General features: G+C 40.3%; 1 protein-coding gene across 2 annotated transcripts in view; it reads right to left on the bottom strand.

Annotated features, from left to right (window-relative positions):
* The window catches only part of CCDC39 (coiled-coil domain containing 39), a 49,680-nt gene extending 40,193 nt beyond the window's left edge, over positions 1 to 9,487 (bottom strand). For both annotated transcript variants that reach the window (XM_041002738.1, XM_041002739.1), the window contains exons 1-2: positions 9,398 to 9,487; positions 189 to 308 (exon numbers count right to left, since the gene is read on the bottom strand). In XM_041002738.1, the coding sequence (XP_040858672.1) occupies positions 189 to 308; positions 9,398 to 9,487 (210 nt within the window). The remainder of the gene's footprint in view (positions 1 to 188; positions 309 to 9,397) is intronic.
* Positions 9,488 to 14,538: the final 5,051 nt, after the last annotated feature.

Raw genomic sequence — 14,538 nt, 5'->3', positions numbered from 1 at the left:
TTGTTTTTTGTTTAAAACTGGACGCAGTGATTAATTCCTCAATTTCTTTTTCCTATCTGCTTGAGGCTCAGTTTAATTACACGAACACCTCCCATTGTAGCTAAAACACAAAATCACAGACTTAAATTCACCTTTTTAAATGCCACGAATACACAATCTAATCAACATTCATTTCAACATTGCTGTACCTGTGTGAATGCGAACTCTTGCTGAACATTTTTTAAGTGAGAAGACATATTATTAATTCGATCTTGATAGTCACGCAGCTGATCCTGCAAGTTTGATCTTTCATTCTGAAGCTTTGACAACTGTAAATAATTTTAAATGACATGATAAATAGAAATGTTATTACATTTTGCCATTCTGAAGAGACTAAAATTGTTTTCAAAACTACATCTTCATTGACTTTATATCTTTGTCAGTTTAGGCGACTGTAATAACAACATCACAGAGCAGGTGACTTAAGCAACAGCAGTTTATTCCTTACAGTTCTGAAGTCCAAGATCAAGGTACTGGTCAACTGGGTTTCTGTTTCAAACTTTTCTGATTTGCAGACAGACACACACGTTCTCATTATTCTCTTTACACAGCAAAGAGAAAGAAATCATCTTTCACTTAGATCTTCTAAGAATGTTAAATCCTTTCATGAGGATTCCACTCGCACAATCCAAACATCTATCAAAGTTCCCACTTCCAAATACTCAAACTGGACAGTTAGTGCTCCATTATATGAATGTGGAGAGGATACAGTCAGCATGCAACATTATACTACGTTTAATGTCCATATGAGCTGTAATAGGTTGCTAATTTAAAACTTATGAAATAGGGCCAAGTGTGCTAGCCTAGCAGCTGAAGTCCTCACCTTACATATGCTACGATCCCATATGGGCACAGATTTCTGTCCCAGCAGTCCAGCTTCCCATCCAGCTCCCTGGTTGTGACCTGGGAAAATAGTCAAGGCTGGCCCAAAGCCTTGGGACCCTTCCCTGGCATGGGAGACCCGGAGAAGAAGTTCCTGGTTCCTGGCTTCAGATTGGCACAGCTCCGGCTGTTGAAGCCACTTGGGGACTGAATCAGCAGATAGAAAATCTTCCCCTCTGTCTCTCCTCCTCTCTGTACACCTGACTTTCCACTAAAAAAAATAAATCTTTGGAAAATAATAAATAAATAAATGAATAACTATTATCAAAGAGATACAGGCATTTGGTTCAGGGATTAAGATGACATGGCACCCTGTAAGTCACCTGTAAAGATCCAGTTCAAGTCCCAGCTACTCTGTCTGAGCTGGTTTCCTGCAAATGCATGCTCAAGGAAGCAGCATGTGATGGCTCAGGAACTTGGGTCCCTACCACAGAATTGGAAAACTCACATGGAATTCCAAGTGCCTGGCTATGGCATTTGGAAAGTGAACCAGCAGATTCATATTCTCCCTCTCTCTCTCTCTCTCTTTCAGTTTCCAAATAAAATTAAAATAATTTTTAAAGCCGTATTTGGAGATAATTATATGAAAATTAACACCATCTATTCAATTTGCAACAACAGCATGGGTGACTGCTAAAATGCTTTCTCCCCCAGTACTACATGCTCATAAGACAAAAATGACAATCTATTCCATAATAAAGCCACCAAGACATCTTAACTAAACAAGAGCTTGCAGGATTTAGCAAAAACATGGAGCAGGACCAAAAGCTTAGCCAGTGGCTGGATGCCAGGCTTATTTTTTCCTCCTGAACTTGATTTCAAATGCACAGATTTAGGCAAAGCTTCACAGAAACAACACCATGTGTGTTGCTTAATATATTTTATTTGCCTCTGAATTAGAACCCTGAAGATAAACAAAATAAGGTAAATGTTAAGCCAAACCTTTGGAAAAAGACAAGATTCTTAGAACCACTGGACTAGCTCACCTTTCAAAACAGGACAAAAGGTCAGCAAACAAACGTTAGGGGCTATCTCCTGTGCAATCTACAACCTAATACACAGAAGCACAGAAGAAAATATTAAAAGTTTTGATCTACGATAAAACAGTATTACTTTGCTTTTTTCTCTCTTTTTATTTTATTCATTTTATCTCCTGTATTTAACTAAACGATTATTTTTAAATACCTGGTTCTTATTTTCTGATTTTCAATTTTTGTTTTTAATTTCTTTTGTTTGCTTTGTTGTTCTTTTTTGAAGCTTATTACAATGATTTCTTAGCTATCTTTTGATGTTACTCATTTAATCAAGAAGACATTTAAGGCTGTTTTCTCTAAGAAAACATTTTGCTATTTCTCATTAAGTATTCTCACTGCCTTCGTTTTGATTTTTTAAATTTGAAAGCCAGAGTTAGAGAGAAAGGGAGAGAGAGAGATTGATCATTCAGTCACTGGTTTATTCCCCTGATGGCTGAAATGATCAGGGCAGGATGAGGTTAAACCAGGGACCAAGAGCTTCTTCCAGGTCTCCCACTTGCGTGGCAAGGACCTAAGCTTTTGTGCCATTTTCTGCTGCTTTCCCAAGCGACGAAGGATCCTGGTTAGAAGTGGGGCAACTGGGGCAGGCGGCGTGGCCTAGCGGCTAAAGTCCTCGCCTTGAACACCCTGGGATCCCATATGAACGCCGGTTCTAATCCTGGTAGCTCCACTTCCCATCCAGCTCCCTGCTTGTGGCCTGGGAAAGCAATCAAGGACGGCCCAAAGCTTTGGGACCCTGCACCTGCGTGGGAGACCTAGAAGAAGTTCCTGGTTCCTGGCTTCGGATCGGCATAGCATTGGCCGTTTCACTCACTTGGGGAGTGAATCATCGGACGGAAGATCTTCCTCTCTGTCTCTCCTCCTCTCTGTATATCTGACTTTCCAATAAATGAATCAATCTTTAAAAAAAAAAAAAAGAAGTGGGACAAATGAATAGAGACTATCGTACCCAGTTGTGAAGATACAATACAGTGTGCATCTCTGCTTCCAAATCAAAGATATACCTTGACAATGGGATGCTGGACTGTCTGACATGTCTGTACCAGCATGTCAGGACACACTTAAATAACAGAATAATGGACTTATGACTGCTTATGAAGTACTATATTATTGTAATAATATGGGGGAAATAAGTTGGGGCAGGGAGGGAATATGAGGAGGGACTAGTGGAAATCCCATAGGCTATGTGAAATTTTACCATAAAAGTAAAAATAAAATAGAGGGGAAAAAAAGAAGTGGCATAGCTAGACACAAACACACTTACATGAAATGCCAACAATACAGGCTGCAGCTTTACCTAGTTTGCCACAATGCCAGTCCCACCTTTCATTGTTTTCTAAAAGGTGATTTTTCACTTTCAATATCCAGGACAATATTCCCTTTAGAATTTGTTTCCTTTTTTAAGATTTATTTATCTTTTATTGCAAAGTCAGATATACAGTGAGAATGAGAGACAGAGGAAGATCTTCCATCCGATGATTCACTCCCCAAGTGACCTGAACGGCTGGTGCTGTGTCAATCCGAAGCCAGGAGCCAGGAACTTCCTCCAGGTCTCCCACGTGGGTGCTTTCCCAGGCCACAAGCAGGGAGCTGGATGGGAAGTGGAGCTGCTGGGATTAGACCCGGCGCCCATATGGGATCCTGGTGCACTGAAGGCGAGGACTTTAGCCACTAGGTCACTGCGCTGGGCCCAAGATTTGTTTTCTTTTAAGATAACACAGTATACAGTGGTGGAGACAGAAAGAGGGGAAAGCAAGAGGAATCTCCAAATGATCACACAGTCAAGGTGGGATGAGACTATTCCATGTTTCCCATGCAGGTGGTAGCGGCCCAAGCACTTGTCTGTCACCTCCTGCTTTTCCAGGTGCAGTGGCAGGAAGCTGGATCAGAAGCACAGGGCCCAGGACTTGTATCAGCACCCCAATATCAGAAGCCAGCATCACAAGAAGTGGCTAGACCTGCTATGCCACAACATTGGCACTTCAAGAAAACTCTCTCTGCGAAGTATGCTGAACCATTTAAAATGAAAGAAATTTCTAACTGTAGGGTAAATAACCTACATTTTTATAATTATTGTAAATGTTACCAGCTTATGATTGAAGAATATGACCTATGTGATTTCTATTTGTACAGAATATAGGGATTACATAATTTTTTCCTACAATGTACTACAACATATATAGTATAAAATTTGCGATTTTAATTATTTGTTAGTATAAAGCCCAATGGCATTAATACATTCACACTATTAGGCAAATACTGCCACCACCCATCTTTAAAACTTTTCCATCCTCCCAAACAGAAACCATACACCCATTAAATGCTAACTTCACATCTCTTCCCCAGCTCCCAACAATCACTGCTCCACTCCATCTCTAAGAAGCTGACTACTCCAGGCACTTCATGTAAGTGCATGATATAATATCTATATCCTGCATGTCTAGATTATTTCACTGAGCATAATGACTTCAAGACTTACAATAACAAATCTTCTTAAAGGACTAAGGTTTCTGCTTTGGGATAAAACACAACTCATTCTTATAAAAAAGTTTCAGACATACTGTTAAGGTGTATGTTCTGTATTCAAAGAATACATGCTCTGTTTTACCTTTATTTGATTATTCGTAATCTTTCTATCATTATTTCTATCTGTTACAGTGATTTTAAAAAGCTTTGTTAAAGTCATTAATGAAACATCTGAACAGAACTTTACTTTTGACACTAGGCACAGATTTATAATCACTCTTTGATATCATCAGTTTCTATGTGGTATATATTTGTCCCAGAGTACAACTTCATTTTGACTGAAAGCAAATTAGCTAGCTTCCTTTAAGTTTACAAGCTCATCCCCCTAGAGTTTCCAAACAACATTTATTGTTTCTCTGCAAAAGTACATTCTTTAAATATAAAAGTACATGTAAAAGTCAATATTCACTGAAAGCCTACATCATGTGAGGCATATGAAAATAAGATCCCAGAGGAAACAGAGAATTTAAAATGTCATCATGAGAACTAAGTACATATATAGACAAACACAAATACGCATCTGATGGGAGAAACTGGAAATAACATCATGCCCCAAAACAAGAATATGATTCTACGAAAAAGCAGCGACCAAAGAACTTGAAACTACAGGTGATCAATATAGTTGCCAAAATAAAATATGTAAGTGATCTTTCAAAGGTAATGTAACAAAGAAATACAAGTCCTATTAATGTCAGTTTACTTACCAATACAGTCTGCTATGGGTTGAGTATTTTTCAAGGGTTTGACTCATTAAGACATACGTTGATGATACCAAGAAGGATGGAAAGTATTCAGTTATGGAGTTTGGAGGTATGCCCTTTGGGAGATGATTGAATAAGTCACTAGGGTAGCTGGCCCAGGAGGTGAAGAAAGGTTAATCCTGCACCCTGTGGCACCAGCACCATATCTGTGTGCAAGTTTCATTCCAGGCCATTCCATTCCCCATCCAGCTCTTGCATATGATCTGGGAAAGTGGTGAAGATGACCTATATCCTTGAGACCCTGCATCCAGAGGGGAGACCTAGAAGAAGCCACTGTCTCCCAATTTGGATCAGCTCAGGTCTGGCCATTGCAACCAATTTGGGAGTACACCAGTAGATATAAGGCCTTCTCCTTCTCTCTCTCCTTCTACCTCTGTATAAATCCACTTTTCAAATAAGAATAAATAAATCATTGCTTAAACAAAACTCACTAGTGTAAAGCCCCCAGAACTAAATTCTGGTTACCTTATAGGAGGCCACATAGACTTTGCACGAGACACTCTGTGCTACCTCAGAACAGCATCAAAAAGAATATCATCATGAGGAGTTTAACAATGCTCAGCTCCCCATCATCCTAGATCAGACCCCCAGAAATCATGAACCAAAATAAATATCTTTGCTCTAAAAAATGATACTGCGTCACATGTTTCTCTATAGTACCAAAAAGTTGGCTAACATACCCTCCAAACTGAGGAAAAAATCTATACAGTCACAACCTTCTAACCAGATAAATTACTATAAGATCTAAGAGTAAATAAGGACACTTGTAAGAACTCAGTGTTCACTTCCCACACACCCAAATTTTAGGGAGATACAAGACAGTACTTCTTCAAAATAAGTAAATACTAGAAGAAAGATTTCTGAATCAGGAAATAGAGCCTGAGGCTCTAACAGGAATAATGGATTTGCTAAGTTAACATTCGTGAAATATGCCTGTGAAAAATTAGTTTATATTGGAAAACATAGCACTCCAGGAAAAAAAAAAAACAAAACAGATATGGTGAGTGAGAAAGCATGAAGGAGTGTCCTTAAGACATGATACTCCTGGGGCCCACATTGTGGGTTGAGCCACTGCCTGCAGGGATAGCTTCGCACATGAGCCCTGATTCAAGTCCTGGCTGCTCCCTTCCAAGCTGGCTCCCAGATCTGTGCCTAGAAAGCAGCAGAAAATGATCCAAGTGCTAGGAACCATGGCGCTCACATGTGACACCCAAGTGGAATATCAGACTCTCGGCTCCAGCCTGGCCCAGATTCAGTCACTGCAATCACCTGCAGGGAGAATAAGTGGATGGAACCGCTCTCTTTCACTCACTCTCTCTCACTCTTTCAAATAAATAAACATATATTTTACAAAGCTATTCCTCTGATTTAAGCTATATACACTTGAAGTAGGCTATGTAATAAAGTAGAATGTCAATCTAGGAAATGAGGAATTTAAAGTACAATTAAAGGAGCCCTTCTTGAAACCATTTGAGAACAAATTCCAAGTATCCAGAAGATGGACCAAAAAAGAAAAATTCAACTAACTATAAAACAGATTAAAAAAACAGTTGAATTGAGGATCACTAAATCAAATTAAACATAGAACTGATACTAAACACTTGTGTCAAATTAAGGACATTGAGAGATGTTGTTGTGGTACAGGGGTTTAAGTCACCAACTGCAACATAGACACAACATATGAACATTAATTTAAATTCCCTACAAATGCACATGGGAAATTAGTGGAAGATGGCCCAAAAGCTTGGGCCCCTGCATGAACATGGGAGACCCAGATGAAGCTCCTGGCTCTTAACATTCATTTGATCTAGCCCTGGTTGTTGTGGCCATTTGGGGAATGAACAAGCACGCTTCCTCTCTCTGCCACTCTCTCTGTCAGCTAAATCAATACAAATAGCATTTAAGGACATTAAATAGAACACAAACAAAATAAGCTCTGGCAATATAAAAATAATAAACCACTTTCAGAAAAGTTTTATTTGAGAAGCAGAGAAACAGATAAATAGGACTCTCTTCTTCTGGCTCAGTCCCTAAATAGCCCCGATGTCGAGGGCTGGACTGAGTGACTCACCCAAGTACAGAAAGAAAAGCAGGTTGAACACTACAAGCCAGATTCTCCACCAAGTACCTGAGACAACGGACATACCAAACCAGACAACAGACAGCCAGCAAGCATGGGAGGTGGTATCTGACACTCAACACCCTCTAAGAAAAATCAAGACTACTCCAGTAATATCCTCAGGTCACTATTCCCTGGCCAGGCTCCCTGGGGCAAAATCAGGAGATTATTCCTGCCCTCATGTGCTGTAGTGATCTGGCACAGGAAAGAGTGGCACAGCATCTCCTCGCGCCTGTCCACACCCTCCTGGTAACGAGAGGGCAGGCAGGGTCTTCCCCTCACCCGTTGTGCCCACCCTCATCTCTCCCCATACCACCCAGAGACTTGCAGAGATCTGCAATTTACTCACCGATGTAACAAACATTTCAAAACAAATAAATTCAAACAAAACAAATACCTTCTACTTATGATAAAACACATAATACTGGTCTTTCTGTGTCTGGCTTATATCACTTAATACAATAACCTTCAGTTCTATTCATTTTCATTGCAAATGTCAAGATTTTACTCATTTTTTGGCTAAATATTATACCATTTATATTTGTAGTACATTTGCTTTATCCACTCAGCCACTGACAGGAAGTTAGGTGGACCTCACATCTTGGCTATCGTTAGTAATATAGGCATGGCTGTGCAAGTGCAGACATCTCTCTGATTGTCGGATCCCACTCCCTTGGGACACACACTGAGAAACAGGGTCAGGACAGAAAAGGTACTTCTATGTTTAGTTGAAAAATCAAGTTTTTTAGAATAATAATTTAATCACTCATTTTTAAGCTTTTTCTTTATACCTAAAATAATTTTTTTTTAGCAATCAGTACCTATTGTAATCAAGTAACATTTCCCTGAAATTCAGAGGTTCTTTTTTTTCCCCCTCAAACAGTAAACATAATATTCTGACCTAAAAAGAACATGAATAACGGGATTCTACTTTGATCATATTTCTTTTGCTTGTCTCTTCTGTCTGTCTACACTGAGATAGCTAAAGTATTTGCTGAATGCCCTGATAGCCAGTTCCGTGACTGTAAGAGCTGCCTGTTTAATGTCTGAGTTTATCCAGGTAATCATGATCTCCATTTTTCTTCTTTTTACTGCTCTGTTGACTTTTCAGAATGGCTAATACTTATCTAATAAGTAATAAAAAAAATCCTAGGAGACAAGCATCATGACAATAATACCAAAACCTAATGTTTGAAAGGAATGTTAAAAGTACACTATGTCTTAAAGCAACCACGTGATGTAAATATTTTATTTACCACATTTTATAAAAGAAAAAATCATATTGGGGCTGATAAGAAGAACTGAACCTGACTCCGGATACTGAGTGTTATTATCATTAATTTAATTATTATCGTTCATATTATTATCACTCCTCAGCCCTCAGGGTCGGGCTCTTTTATAACTAGTGGTGTTTCGCATTTTAGAGGCAGAAAATACAGCCTCATAATTCAGACCTGTGTGGAATATGTCAGAATATTGGGGAAAACATTTCCAGTTATTTCCAAAAGATGGACTCCAGAAATTTTCATTTCCACATTTCAAAGAGAAAATTTTCGGTTGTGCCCCACCAAGGTAAAATACTTTGTGTGACAAACGCACATTTGACATTCCTAAAACATTTCAAGTCACCTTCGGCTTTAAAGCTCATGGGCAAAAATTTACAAAATACCAACCAGAACGTGTTTTATTTGTGAACTTGTGCAAATAACAGTTGCCTAGCAAAGCAGAGACCACTTCTGGAAAGAAAAAACAAGGCACAAAAGTCCATGCCTTCTCCCTCCTGCCCAGGACGAGAAAGGAGCAAATGGGGTGGGCGATGGGAGTCACGGTTTAGGCTTTGTAAACCTCAATACCAATTATACTTCCACTAGAACTTTTCAAGCGCTTAACCACTGCCGAAAAGGGCAGTCAGGGCGAGGGAGAAGGATCTGGTGCCGGGAGCGTTAGAAGAAATAAGCGGGCTTGGGTGACCAAGTGGACCAGAAAACGCTCCTGACAAACCCTCCCTCCGCGTCCACGCTTATTCGGATTCTTACCTCATCTTCCAGGAGCTTGTTCTCCTCGTTCGCCACTGGGACGGCGAAACCATCCTCCCAAGCCAGCTCCGCCAGGAACTCACTGCTCATGACAACCCGGTCGCGACCCCTCCACAGGATGAAGAAAGTCCGGCCTTCTCCAGCGGCTCCGGAGGTGCACTTCACCCCTTATCCGCCAACCTCACCGCTCTGCACCCGTGGCCACAGAGCCCTAGCAACCGCCCCGCGTCCCTAGTTACCAAACAGGAAGCGCTCGGCCGGGAGGCGGGACTTCCGGTGGCGAACTACTTCAGGTAAGAGGAAAACTTTCCTTTTTTTTTTTTTTTTGAACGCTGAGGGAAGCGGGACAGCTCTATCCTCCTGTAGTTCTCTTCATCACAAGGCCGCCCGGGTGGTCCGCCCTGCATTCTCAGCGGGAGAAAAATCCGTCCCTGAGATTCCCGCGGACTGCCAGGGAGGGATCCGCCGTAAGAGCTGAGGAAACGGGTTTCTTTATCGGCGGTCATGGCTATGTTGTGGAGATTTTAGCCACTGCTGTAAACTAAAGTAGCCGAGGCAGACTGATGTTTTGAAACAGTTGGCTTTCTGGAAGCATTGTTAGGTATTGATGTTGGTGTGATTTCTCCTACTGGCGTGCCTCACAGCACATCTGCTCTCAGAGCCAATTCTACAGGATCCCAAAGGATGGACTGTGAAGCTTGATGGCAACCCCACCCCGCAGCAGCCCTCGCCACCGTGCCATTTTTGTGCCTTTATTCTTCATCACATTTTCACCTGTTAACATTTAAAGATATGGAGTTTGCATTAAAATCTGTATTTCTCCGCTCAAAAAAAAAAAAAAAGTAACAAGCCACATTATAGCACAGCCTGCTGCCGGGGTGGACCACATTCCATCTCTTATCAGATGCCTGCAATCACATCTCTGGGGAACAGCATACAATGCTCAAGTGCTTGAATTCCATCCATCATGGATGGAGTTCCAGCCTCCTGACGTCAGCCGGGCCCAGCACTGCAGACATTTGGCGTTTGGGGAGTAAGCCAGCAGTTGAAAGTTTCAGTCTTTCTCTCACCCTCCATCCCTTTGGAATGAAAGTTACCTAGTTCGTTTTAAAAGTAAAAGCCCTGATGTCATTGCTGTCCGTGTGTCTAAGGCAGTTCCTCACTTCTCATCACAGTTTCTGAAGTGAATGCTGAGATGGCTGCCAACCTGTGCCAGCAGACTGATCTAGGCTTCTCAGGGCCTAATGTGTCTAAGAAATCCTTAGCAGTTGTGTCTTCAGTAGGTTGTCCCCTCCTGCCACTAGCATCAGAAGTCCTGAGTGAGTCCTACACCTCATGTCTCAAGGTATAGGACTCTCTAGAACTAGTGTCTAATTCCTGAATTTAAGGATGATAGTTACGCAATATTTAATTCTCAATAAAATGCCCGTGCATCTTTCAAATTCTACAGTTCTGCCTTAAATATCTTCGCGTCACCTCCTCACCACAGCTTGCCATATTACCTAGCACTCTTTTAAATTCTACAACTTCTAGATCACAACTTTATTTGAATTTATTCACACCTAAATTCAGGAACAAATCAGTTTTACAAACCTTGCTTGCTAAATTGCTATTCAAGCCCAACAACCTGAAGTAGGTATCTTTTCCTGCCTCTCTCCAAGTCATGAACTTCACAAGGCTAAACTGCAAATATATCAGTGCTTTATGTTGTAGACAGGGGTGTGGGACTGTATAAATATTGTTTTTCTACCAATATGTTTTTGTGGTTTTATTTTAGCTTTGCGTTTGGTATATTTTGCTATGTACACCTCAGAAACTATTCTTAGTCCCAAAATCAAGTTTGCTATTCAAGTGCACACTCTCATCATCAACTTAGCTGATCCAACAGCAGTGATCAACACAGCTGTCCCTTCCCTACTGAAGCATTTTCTTCTCTTGACTTGTGTTATTCTGTGTTTTAAGAGAAATCTCATTACCTTTCTCAATCTTCCTGCTGTTTCTTGTCCTGTTTTGCCATGTAATATTGGTATTCCTCAAGCCCCATGCTGATCCTTTTACTCTTCTCATTTTACACTTGCTTCCTGGGTCATCATATCCCTTTCCATGACTTTAAACACCATGAGTGGTGTATTACAAACTGATTGAACAGTCATAACAAAATACCAAGACCCTGGGAGTCTTAAACTGTCATAACAAAATACCAAGACCCTGGGAGTCTTAAGCAACAGAAAACTTATTTTCATATAGTTTTGGAGGCTCAAACTCATTATCAAAGTGTTGACAGAGAAAACTTCTGATGAGCGCTTTCTCCTTGGGCTGCAGGAGCCCCGCTTCTCTCTGGGTCCTGACAGAGCCTTTTTTCTGTGTGGTCCTGGTGTTTTCCTCTTTTTATACAGATGGGGTATTACTATCACTACTTTTATCACTTCAGTTAACCTGAATTACCTCCTTGTAGTCCCTATTTCAAGTAATTACATTGGAAATTAGAACTATAAATATGGACCTACTAGGGGATGGGATTAATATTTCCATCTCAAACAACTTCTTTTTTAACAGCTTCTGTTAGTGTTTCTCTAACCCAGATCTTCCATCTCCCTTCACTCTGAATGGAACTCTGAGAATTCCAAAACACTTTGTCTCAGTATATATCGCAAAGCTGTTACTCACATTTAAGAATTCTTCATTTCACCCTACATATATTTCAAACCTATTTCTTTTTTTTTTTTAGAGGATTTATTTTATTTGAAAAACAGGATTATATAGGGAGAGAGCAAGAGAGATGAAGATAAAGGGAGAGAGAGAGAGAGACAGGTCTTCCATCTGCTGTGACTTTTAGGTCTGGACCAGGCCAGTGTCATCCAGATCTTCTTCATGGGTACAGGCATCAAAGCACTTGCCCATCTTCTGCTACTTTCCTAGGCGCATTAGTGGGAAGTTGAATCGGAAGTGGAGCAACCAGGACTCCAATCAGCATCCACATGGTGTTACAGGTGGCAGCTTTACTTGCTAAGCCACAAAACATAAGCCCCTCAAACCTATTTCTGTCTGTCTTCTCTACTACAACAAGTGCAGATCTGTCGAACTGTATAAAATCAAGTCTTGTTTGCCGTTTGTTATTTTTCCCTATTCTTCATCTCCCAACTCCATTATGTCACTATTTTATCTCACTTTCATCCCCTTACCCCAAAGCAGTACTGATTCTACCTCTCTCCATCTCTTTCAGGATTTCATCATCTCCCCCCTGCTTTATCAAAATTGTCTTCTTGCCCAACTGCCCACTGCCACTCTGCTTGGAAAGCTTATCTTCATACCAGTAGGTAAGGTAATCTTTTCCTTCTGACACCTAATTCTAAAATGTTGTCACATAAAGAAAATAATTGTATCATCAATACCAATGACCCCTACATGTATAGGATACCTAGATTTTACCATTAATATTTCACTATTTAAAGGTTACCATACCTCAATTTCTCCATATATCATTTAATTCATTTCTTGATGAATTTTTAATAATATATTTTATTTTGAATTTTGAATTATGTGGTACAATTTTATATAGTCTGGGATTCCCCCCAAACTCCCACCCCACCCCAACAGATTTTTCCCATTTTACTGCAATGGTGTAGTCCTTCATAAGGAATCATAATTCTATCAGTCTTTTATTTAAGTGTACCCTGACATTGTTCGTACAGACAATGTCAGACAGTCCAGCATCCCATTGTCTACACATATCCAACAGTTTCATTGGGAATCCATCTTTCATCTGAAAGCAGGGATACATGTTCCATTATCCCCCACGTCTGTATATGATAGACCCCAGTCAACAACAAATTATAGCACCATGAAAAAATGCTTTGGATCTACCACATGGGATGGAACAAACCCGAATCCTTCCTCACAGGATCCAAGGTCATTGGAGCCCTGAGCGGTCCGCAGAAACGGAAGAAGAGTACGCTTCCTTTGGGACTAGGGAGAGGAGCTTTCTCTGGTCCTTACTTAGTTCCAACTTTGGATCCCCACCCTCTCTTGCAATGACCATCAGGGTCGCTCCAGAGCCCCACCCCCACCCCAAAACACACACACACACACACACACACACACACACAAATTAGGATAGACAGAACAATAAGGAAAGCTTAGAACCAGACAGGAAATGGTCAGCTTGGACTCACACATACCTTACTAGGTAGAACACAAAGATTAGTTACTCCTCACTAAGGTATTGAAGATTTCTCTGCACACCCCTCCTAAAACTGTTCTGCACTTCAACTGTTGACATATGCCTTATTAGAATTATAAGCCAGTTTAGACTATCCTAAAATCTGCCAAGTTCAGCAAAATTATGCTTCAACACTATAAACTGCTAAACACTAAAATGAAAACAGACACGAGACAGCTGAATAGTACCCTATAACCATTTTAAGGTATGTAGCAGTCGGTTCTGTGTAGAAACTAAAATTGAAATGTCAATGAAGTAGTCACAGAATGTGGTTAAGAACTTGAATTTTTTTATAACATATTTGTTACTCAATACCATGTCAATTAATTCCATAATGTTGTAAATTGTTGTTGATGTTATGTTGTGGATTTTAATTGATCGGGATGATATTCTGCCAGCTCTGCCTTCAGACCAGAGATGGTCTCCCCAAGAAACCATTGAATTTATCTGGACAAAAAAAAAAAAAAAAGCTGGACTCTATGCTTGCAATGAAAGAATCTTGACTGAATTTGAACTGTAATGCTGCACCAAGGTGGAGGAATCCACCATGGGAGGAGGGTATGGGGAGGGGTTGGGGGAATCCCAGAGCCTATGAAACTGTGTCACATAATACAATATAATTCATAATAATAATAATAATAAACAAAAAAAACACACCACTGAGTAACCAACACATGATTGACAAAAAGGAAACACAAAAGTCTCTTCAGAAAAATAATGCCACCAAGTAATCCATTGAGCCAGTGATAAATTCAACAAGAGAAAAGAAATTATTTGGGCCAAACAAAACTGAAATAAAAAACATGAAAACACATGGGATATAGCCAAGACAAACAAACAAACAAAAAACAGTAGGGATCAGATTATTTAAGTTACACTTCCATGCTGGTTTCCTTTGTAAGAGAGAACATATGGTATTTGT

The sequence above is a fragment of the Ochotona curzoniae genome, unplaced genomic scaffold, assembly GCF_017591425.1.
Source record: "Ochotona curzoniae isolate NIBS_2020 unplaced genomic scaffold, NIBS_Ocur_1.0 scaffold_2587, whole genome shotgun sequence".
Taxonomy (NCBI): Eukaryota; Metazoa; Chordata; class Mammalia; order Lagomorpha; family Ochotonidae; genus Ochotona; species Ochotona curzoniae.
The sequence above is the reverse complement of the archived record's forward strand: the minus strand, read 5'-3'. Positions and strand labels throughout refer to the sequence as shown.